This window comes from Molossus molossus, unplaced genomic scaffold (assembly GCF_014108415.1).
Source record: "Molossus molossus isolate mMolMol1 unplaced genomic scaffold, mMolMol1.p scaffold_m16_p_13, whole genome shotgun sequence".
Lineage (NCBI taxonomy): Eukaryota > Metazoa > Chordata > Mammalia > Chiroptera > Molossidae > Molossus > Molossus molossus.
In genome coordinates, this window is record NW_023425348.1 from 10,024,324 (window position 1) to 10,033,917 (window position 9,594).

The 9,594-nt window shown below is 55.1% G+C and overlaps 1 protein-coding gene across 1 annotated transcript; it reads right to left on the reverse strand.

Annotated features, from left to right (window-relative positions):
- Nucleotides 1–7,036: 7,036 nt before the first annotated feature.
- On the reverse strand, nt 7,037–9,379 carry APOA4 (apolipoprotein A4). The gene is made up of 3 exons (XM_036257902.1): nt 9,178–9,379; nt 8,779–8,905; nt 7,037–8,087 (listed from the first exon to the last, which is right to left on the reverse strand). Exons 1-3 carry the CDS (start codon nt 9,224–9,226, stop codon nt 7,115–7,117), a joined length of 1,149 nt encoding a protein of 382 aa, XP_036113795.1. The 5' UTR covers nt 9,227–9,379; the 3' UTR covers nt 7,037–7,114.
- Between the last annotated feature and the right edge of the window lie 215 nt (nt 9,380–9,594).

The following is a 9,594-nucleotide window of genomic DNA, read 5'->3' on the forward strand; positions in this document are numbered from 1 at the left end:
AAGAAAGAAAGAAAGAAAGAAAGAAAGAAAAACAAGCACACATTTTATTTTATTTTATTTTATTTTATTTTATTTTATTTTATTTTATTTTATTTTTTTAATCCTCACCCGAGGACATTTTTGCATTCATCTTCAGCTAGAGCAAGAGGGAGAGAGGGAGGAAGAGAGAGAGAAAAAAAAACATCAATGTGAGAGAGACACACCGAGTGGCTGCCACCCACACGACCCCAACCCGGGCCGGGGACAGACTGCAACCGAGGTATGTGCCCTTAGTGGGAAAGGAACCCGGGACTCTCTGGTCCACGGGCTGGTGCTCTAACCACTGAGCCAAACCAGCCAGGGCAGCAAACACATTTTAAAAGAAACTTGAAGAAAACTGAGACTATATAGGAAGAACACTTGCAAATGCCATTAATATCATCAGAGAGGTAAAGGAATGCATAACACTGATGAAATGAGAACAGGATACTACTGTAAAAGAACAGTCACAGAATTAAAACACACACACACACACACACACACACACACACACAAAACCTCTTGCAAATGAAAAAACATGTTTTCAAAAGTAAAAAACTGAATAGAGGGAGAAGATGCCTTCCCGAAAGAAGAGTATGCAGAGATGGGAGAAATGAGAGAAAAAATAAGAAAATTAGAAAACCCGTCCAGAAAGGCCCTCCTATTGAAAGAGAAAAAGCAGTGGAATCACCGTGGGAACAGCTCAGCATTGCCTGGTAAGATGAGCATGCACATTCTACCCAACTGAGCAGGAACAAAGATGTCAAATTCATTCATTTTTTTTAAACAAACACTTATTGAGCACCTGCTAAGTTCTGGTCATTGTGCTAGGCACTGAGTATACAAGAATAACAACTTACACAAGACCTCTACGCTCTCAGAAACCACCAAGATTCTACATCCCAGGCAGCTGTGAAGTATGGCGCCTCCCGGGCTCAATTTTATCCGTAAGTTTTGGGGTTTTATGCAAGGAGTCTCTGGGGAGGTTTCCTTTAAGCAGAAAAAATATATATAAGGAATTATAACTATTCTATGGTTCAAAAGAGGAGTAAAAATAAGCCCAAAGTTGTATTGAGAATGAACCAGTTTAATTTTAATAATCTTTAACATAATTGTTAATCAGTTATGTGGAGAGATGGTAAGTTGTCTGTCGGTGGAGGTGTTCAGCACTGAGGAGGGTCCGTTCTCTCGCCAACTGAGTGATGACCGTTCGCCAGGCACTGTTAGAGGCTGTGTATTAGTTAGCTCCTGCCGCATGACAAACCACCCCAAAACTTAGTGTCATGTGATCTCTCACAATTTCTATGGGTCAGTGGCTTGGCCGTGTGGTTTGGGTTCCGGGTCTGTCACGAGGTTGCAGACAGGACGTTGACTGGGTTACAGTCATCCGAAAACTCGACCAAAGCTGGAGAATCTGTTTCTAAGGTGGCTCACTCCTACGGCTGGCAAGTTGGTGTGACCGTGGCGGAGGGACTGCAGTTGCTCCCTGCGGGGGCCTCCTCAGGGCTGCTTGAGGGCCCTCTCAACATGGGGCTTGTCTTTCCTCAGCATCAGTGATCCAAGAGAAAGCAAGCTGGTGGCCATAATGCCCTTTATGACCCATCCTTGAAAGTCACATAGTATGACTTACTTCCACAATAGCCTATGGATGGCACAGGGCAGCCCTCTTCAGTTCGAGAGGGACCACACAAGGGGGTGAGTACTAAAAATGAGGATCAGTCTTGGAGCCACACTCTGTAAATACACCGATGACTGAACAGAAGGGATCCTGGCCTCAGGAGGCGACTGTCAGTGTAGAGTTATGATCATTCACTGGAAGCGATGGCAAAGGAATTGGGCTGAGAGATAAGACGGTTCCCCGCAGTCCCAGCGTGCTGTGAGTCTAGGTCTAGCTCTCTAGTCCCAGGGTCACCAATCTACATCCGAGAACCAGCAGCTCGAAGCCTTATTCTTGAGATGGGTAATTCTGGGGTCCCTGACTGTGCTCCTCCATAACTAGCTGCTTATCATCACACGGTGAGATAACCAGGGTCCCTCTCTTCTGCTCTCAGATACAGAAGTACTTAGGTAACCCCACCCTTGTTGTTTTTCTCTCCAGAGCATTCCACTGGGAACACAGGTTGCCCTGTGATAACACCAGGAGGACACAGTGTCCCAGTGCAGGGGCTGCTTTTGACCCAGCTGGGACCAACCCTCCACAGCAGCAAGGCTCTGTGGGTAAAGAGAAGGGCGGGCCCCAGACCCCTCCTTTGCCCTGTTGTGCTCTCTCCTCTCCCTAATCAGGGCCATTCCACACACCACAGACGTCAGAGGTGATGGCCTTGAGCCCCGGGCAAGGGTGCAGGGGTGTGGTCAGCGTTTCAGCCTGGCCCGCGCTGGTGCTGGCTGAGACTCTTTGGGACACTAACCCGGGGCAGAGTCCATGATCTCCAGGTCACCTGAGGAGCAGAGGGAGCCAGAGGGACTTCAGGCCCGAAATTGTGCTGAGCTCTGGGAAGTGTTGGGAGAGATCGATGTGGGCTGCTCTGCGGGCTGGAAAACGCCCTTCCCTGGCACTTGGTGAGGACTCGGAGCCCGTGGGTCCTGATGCCAGCACTTCAGTCCTGCCAGTTGGTAGTGACTGGATCTGGGAGAAACGCTGGTGAATTTTTATTTTTATTTTATTCATTCCTTTGTCGTTATGGAGAAAGACAAGTGCCATATGATTTCACTCATATGTGGAATTTAATAAACAAACTGAACTACCAGCAAAGTAGAGACAGACTCATTGATAGAGAGCAGGCAGACAGCTTGGGGGGGAGGGGGGTGATGGAGCAAAAAAGATGAAAAAGAGAGAGAGAGAACTCATGGACACAATCAACAGTGTGGTGATTGTGGGGGAGGGGTGGAGGTGGAAGTGGTCATTGAGGGAATAAATGTGATGCAAAAGTTAAATTACATTGAAAAATAAAGTAATACTATTAGAATGGCTATCTAAAAAATACAGAAAATAACAAGTGTTAGAGCGAATGGGGAGAACTTAACCCTTGTGTGTTGTTGGTGGGAACATAGAATGGTGCAGCTACTGTAAAAAGCAACATTCTGGTTCCCCCCAAATTAAACAGAATTACCATGCAATCCAGCGATTCCATTTCTGGGTATATGCACAGAAGAACTGAAGGCAGGGGCCTGAAGAGGTATTTCTCCACCAATATGCAGAGCAGCATTATTCACAATAGCCAAACAGTAGAAGTGACCCGAATGTTCATGGCCAGGTGGCTGGATAAGCCAGTGTGGTACGTATATGCAATGGAATATTATCCAGCCAAACAAAGAAAGGAAATTCTGATACATGTTGCAACATGAATAAACCTTAAAAACAAGCTAAGTCAAAGAAGCCAGGCACAAGAAGACAAATATTGTATGATTCCACTTACCCGAATTGTCTAGAAGAGGCAAACTCGTAGAGACAGAAGGTAGACTAGAGATTTACAGTGGTTGGAGTCGAGGATGGTAATGGGGAACCACGTAATGGATACATAGTTTCTGTTTGGAGTGATGAAGGCATTTTGGAGATAGTGATAATGGTTGTACAACATGGTGAATACAATTAATGCCACTGAATTATACATTTAAAAACTGTTAAAATGGCAAACTTTATGTCATACATATTTTCCCACAATATAAAGGAATATTAAAACATTCCTGTCTCCCATCCACAGGTAAGGACTGATACAGGTTTCATAACAAGTGTCGTGGAGCACGGTCACTCACACACAATTGCATCCACACAGTCACATTCACACACCAGAAGTTGCCGGGAGGTTATCAGACTCCCCTTCTGCCCCAGAGTGGACCAAGGAAAATTCCTTACCCAGTGGGAACATGATGAACCCCACCTAACGTCTTAGGGGGATCCCGGAGAGGAGAGGTACGCTGTGTCCGGCCCTCTCTCACCCAGAAAGACCGGTCACCCAGAACCTACCGCCGGAGGCTTTACCAGGTCTCCTTAAATCTTTCGAGGACGCCTTGGCATCTCCTGGTCACTCATCAGAAACCTAAGTAGGATCTCTGGGGCCCTGGAACGTCTCAGGGGTACGCCCCTAAAGAACGACAGGCACCTGGTGGCCAGACCGGGAGAGGCCTTCAGCCTAGGCGTCCCTCCCCTGGTGTCCTAAAGCACCAGGGGTCTCGCTGGGGCCTCCCAATGCTGTAAGGTGTCAGCCGGATACCCAGAGACGCACGGCCGAACTGTAAAGAAGCACTTTATTACACCGGCGGGCTGGGGGGGCTCTCCCCAAATCCCAGCCACCTGCCTTCTTTGTTGCCTGCTTTTAAAGGCACAAACTACAGAGGAAAAAACAAACAAACAAACTACACTCTCTTGGTGCCACTTTTGGCACCGTTAAGGGGCTGATTCAGAGAAGGGGGAGAGAGGAGCTTGCTAGAGCTCAGGGCAGCCATTTATCTCTTCTTTCTCATGGTTCCCCTGCGTTTCCCAAGGCCTCCACGAACCCCTTATCTTTATAGTTTTCTCTGGGTTTCTCAAGGCCCTTCTGTTGACAAGAAAGAGGCTGCCGAGGCGTGTACGTGCAGTCACTGAGGGTCAGAATGGGGTTATTGCAGAAGGAGGCCGAAAGGCAAGAGGTTGGCGGTTTGAGTGTCTCTCGGAGGAGGCTGACTTTGACCCTCATCAAGACTCTTAAGTGAGAGAAGAGATGGCGGGGCCAGGGGACACCTGCCAGGTCGGACCCTGGGAGAGCGGGGACAGGCAAGAGCCCTGGGTGTCGGGGAGGAGTCCTCATGCAGTGCAGGAGGGCTCGGGGCCTGGGGACCGTCACTCGGAGTGAGGACCAGGCTCTGGGGGGACTGAGGCCGCGATCCTGGAAGCAGGCTCAACCTGGCGGCCCTCAGGTGAGGTCTGAGAACGTTCCGGAAGCGTCCAGACCCGCTCAGAAACCTGCTCACTCTCTGTCCCACTTTATTTATTTATTTATTTTTTCATTCCTCATCCGAGGACACTTTTCTATTTATCATCAGGTAGTGTGGGAGGGAGGGAGGGAGACAGACAGACAGAGAGAAACATCATGTGATAGAGCAACCAGGCAATCGACTGGCTGCCTCCCACACGACCCAACCAGGGCCGGGGACAAGCCGCAACCGAGGTACGTGCCCTTGGCTGGAATTGAACCCAAGACTCTCTGGTCTGCGGACCGGTGCTCTAACCACTGAGCTACCGGCCAGGGCCCTCTTTTTTTTTTTTTTTTTTAATCCTCACCAGAGGATCATTGATTTTAGAGCGAGAGGAAGGGAGAGAGACACACATTAGTGTGAGAGAGAAACATCAGTTGGTTCCTCCGTACATGCCCCGACCAGGGATCGGACCCACAGCCTAGGTATGTGCCCTAGTCAGGGACCGAACCCGCACCCTTGTGTTGTGCGGGACAGCACTGCAACCAGCGAGCGCCGCCAGGGCTGTCCTGCCCGTTCGGGCCGCGCTCTGGCCCTTCCCGAAGCCGCCGCAGGCCTCCAGGTGCCCGTGGCCGGTTCCAGCCTCCCGAAGGCAGCAGCGACCTTCCGGACCCCAAGGGTGCGAGTGCGCAGCCGGCGCGGGAGGCCAGCGGTCTCCCCGTCACAGACACGGGGCCTGGCGTCGGGGGAGCGGTGAGCACGGGGGCAAAGCAGGTTGGCTGGGCCCCGTTGTGCTACCGCAGCGGCGACACCCACATGGACCCCGGCCGTCCCCTGCCCAGCTGTGCCGTGCTCGCCCCGCACATGCCATCAACCCTCACAGCAGCTCGGGGGGCGGGCACGGCCATCCCGGCCTCCCGGCGGCGAATCGTCTGCCGCGAATCCCCCGGGAGTGGGCGGCAAAGCGGGTTCAAAGGCAGGTTTGCCTGATCCCCACGCGGAACGCTTCCCCGTGGGCGGCAGCTCGGCTGCACAGGCCAGAGCGCGATGGGCCAGGCCAGCCGTGCCTGTGGGGCCCCCATCCCGAGAGCACCTCGGAGGGGGAAGGGCAGGGTGGAGAGGGGACCCCAGAACTCTCCCCGGGGCGTGCTCCGGGAGTCTTTGAGGAAAGCCGAGAGGCCTGTACCCCCCTCTGGGAAGGAAAAGGTGTCAGGCTGGACTGTAGACCTGGGGTCAGAGATAACAGCCAGGATGTAAGTCATCTGGGACAAAGGCTTGGACTGGCTGTTCCCGAGGCACTGAGGGTGGAGGGAAAACCCACCCAGAGGCTGCCTGGGGCCCGACCCCGCTTCCCCTATCTACCCAGGGCCTGGCAACCCCTGGCCCAGATGGGCAGAGCACACGGGGGCCCCCAGGCCCCAGGCACCTGCTTCACCCACCTTCCAGGACCCCTCCATGTTTCTAGGCCTTGCTCCTAACTCTGGAGTCTGTGGGCTTCTCCGTCAAGAGCTTTGGGAAGTAAGCAGGGATGTGGTTCACAGTGGGAGTAGGGTTGGGGTGGGCTGAACCATCATTCACATAAATAAGTCAAGTTCAAGGCACAGAAGCTCTCCTGTAAGGAGGGACCGTCTCCCCCACTGTGCGGTGAGCTCCCCGAAGCCAGGGACTGTGTCCTGCTTACCTCGTGGACACCTCGTGGAGCATGTCGGACTCATGCTCCACAAAAGGTGTTTTTCTCCTTGTCAGAGGCCGAGAACAGTGACTGGCTCATTGAGGGCACTGAATGAATATTTGTTGGCTAAGTGAATATAAGTGGATTGCCTATTTCATCTCTAGATAATGTGTGACATCTTTTTCCACTTTCCCCTTAGGGTATTCCCCACACCCATCTCAGAACACCCTGCCCCGCCCCTCCACATTCTCATCTTCCAGCCCTGGTGTCCCCCAAAGTATTCCCCTCCCGCCCCCTTCTGAGCTTTGCCAAGCAGTGGTCCCTTCCCCACCTCGGGCGCAGCAATGCCAAGAAGTCACACTGCAACCAGCCTGGGCTAGTTTCTTAGCACTTTTATTGAGTAGCGAGAGGTAGTATCACTTTCCACAGGACATGTGTCCTCAAGGTCGTACCAGAGTTGCTTTGGGACAGACAGACAGACAGGTGGCACGGCAGGGCAGGTGGCCGCAGTAGGGCGCCAGCACCAGGGGCAGCTCAGCTCTCCAGGGGGGCGGGCGCCTGCTCCTGCTCGGGGAGAGCCCGTTGCACGTCCTGTTTCTCCTGCTCCTTGAGGCTGCTGAAGAAGGAGTTGACCTTGTCCCTCAGATCCTTCTCCAGAAAGCTCAAGTGGCCTACCAAGTCCCCCGAATGGGGGCCCAGCTTCTCCTTGAGTTCCTCCACCTGCTGCACCACGGCTTTGTTGAAGGTCTCGCCGTAGGGCTCCACGTTGCGGCGGAACTCCTCCACCTGCTGGTCCAGCTGCCTGCTCAGCTCGGCCAGCGACTTCTGCAGCTCCTCCGTGTTGCCCCTCAGCTTGCCACGCACGTCCTGGGCCACGGGCGCCAGCCTCTGCCGCAGATCCTCGGTGCTGGCGGAGATTTTTGCCTTCAGCGCCTCCGAGTTCTTCTTCATCTGGAAGGCCAGGCCCTCCAGCTGGTGGTTGAGCTTCTCCTGGACATCCTGCGCGAAAGGGGACAGGCCCTGCCGCAGCTCCTGCACGCTCTGGTCGATCTTGGCCTGCAGCTCGTCGGCGTAGGGCGTGAGGCGCCCCTTGAGCTCCTCCACGCTCTGGTCGATCTTGGTCTGCAGCTCTTCGGCATAGGGCGTCAGCGAGGCCTGCAGGTTGTCGGCGTTCTCCCGCAGTGCGCTCTGCATGCGCTGGGCGTAGGGCACCAGCTGGCCCCGCAGCTGCTCCGTCTGAGCCTTGACCTGGGTGCGCAGATCCTCCGCGTAGGGCCCCAGGCGCTCCTGCAGCTGGCGGACGTTGTCCCCGATCTTCTGGCTCACCTCGCTGGCGTGGGGCAGCAGCCGGGCCCGCAGGTCCTCCAGCTCCTTCTGAATCTCCTCCTTCAGCTTCTCGGAGTCCTTGGCCAGGCGCTCATGCAGCTCCGTGGCGAAGGGCACCAGCTTCTTCTGCAGGTCCCCAGCGTAGGTGTTCACTTCCCCGAGTTTGTCCTGGAAGAGGGAGCTGTGGGGGAAGAGCGCAAGGGGCCACGGTGACATTTGGCATTAAAGCCAGGACCGTGTTCCTGACTCGGCGCTCACCTCATACACCCTGCCTAGGACGGGGAGTGTTTGGGGTACCGACTTCACCCACCGTTTCCCTGTGGTGGATCGTGATCTGAGGGAAGGGATGTAATCGACCCTCTGAGTCTCCCCGAGTCTGAGTCGCAGAAGCACGTGACCTGAGCGGACTGCTTTCCTTTGCCTGGCTGAGGAGTGGACCAGAGGTCCTTCCCCTGAGGTGCGCTGGGACATAGGTCACATTCTCTCTAGAATGCCATGTTCCGGCTCCTTCCAGTGTCTTCTAGCGACACGGTGCTGCTCCCCTCCCAGGTGCCCACCCTCAGGGCTTCCCAGATATCCCCACCTCTCTTCCTGTGACTTCGCAGGGACCTGAGCTTTCGATCCGAACCCAGCGCACCCACCACCGCCCTCCCTCCCTTTCTTCCTGAAGCTCAGTGCTGAGACGTGGCCATTTGTCACACTCGGAAAGTTCAAGCAGGGAGACACCTTAGGGATACTCGGTCCAGCCTTCCTGCGCGGACTCCGGCTCCGGAGACCTGGTGAGGGTGGTGGGCAGGGGGCGAGCCCAGCCCCGCCCAGCGCACCGCATGGCGTTCAAGTCGAACCCTGCCCGGCAGCTGTGCCCCTCTTACTTGATCTGCTGGGTGAGCTCAGACTTCTGGAGGTTCTCCACGGCCTCCTTGGCGTTGTCGCTCAGCTGCTTGAAGTAGTCCCACATCACAGTGGCCACCTGGTCGGCATTGACCTCGGCCCGAGTACCTGTGCAGGAAACAGCATGAGGACCAAACTGCCTTGCTCCTCCGACAGCCTGCGCTGCAGACGGGGTGGCAGTGGGCATGTGGAATCAGGATGGCCCCCTGCCGCCGGGCCCACAACTGTGAATGGGCCAGCTCTCCCGGGAGCCGGGTGGCAACTGGGCAGCCCTGTGTCCGGCCAGAGGCCAACAGGCACTCGGAACTGTCCTCCTGCTCCCCTCAGCACAGTGAATGGGTCCTGCCCGAAAGCCCCATCCGAGGGCAGCTCCTGCTCACCGGTGACAGCCACCAGGGCCAGGGTCAGGACCACAGCCTTCAGGGACATCCTGGGCTGGAGGAGGCTGGCACCGCACTGGACCTTCCTGGAATCGGCGCTGGCACGGAGGTCCCAGGTAGCTCACCTGTGCTGCTCTCCAAACTGGCTGAAGGTCGGGCCTGCTAGACATTTAAACCACGAGCTGCCCTCCCCTCGCCCCCTCCCAGTGTGGCTCCACGCTGGAAGGTGACACATTCCCGAGAGGCCTCTTGGACTTTGGTGACCCGAAGACGACGTGGAAGCTGACGGGACTTGGGCAACAGTCAGAAGCAGCTGCTCTCTGCCTCGCCCCGCCCAGTCCCGGAGGGCGGGGAGCGGGGGCTGTTGGAGGAGTGAGGCCCAGGGCGTGCCTGAGCCCAGGACGAGGCCTCAGAGGC

Excerpts from the sequence above, each read along its gene's own strand:
- APOA4 (XM_036257902.1), bottom strand. The coding sequence starts at position 9,226 with ATGTCCCTGAAGGCTGTGGTCCTGACCCTGGCCCTGGTGGCTGTCACC. Across the intron at positions 8,906-9,177 it reads GGCCCTGGTGGCTGTCACCG|GTACTCGGGCCGAGGTCAAT; the intron begins GTGAGCAGGAGC and ends TTTCCTGCACAG. Across the intron at positions 8,088-8,778 it reads GAGCTCACCCAGCAGATCAA|CTCCCTCTTCCAGGACAAAC; the intron begins GTAAGAGGGGCA and ends CTTCCCCCACAG.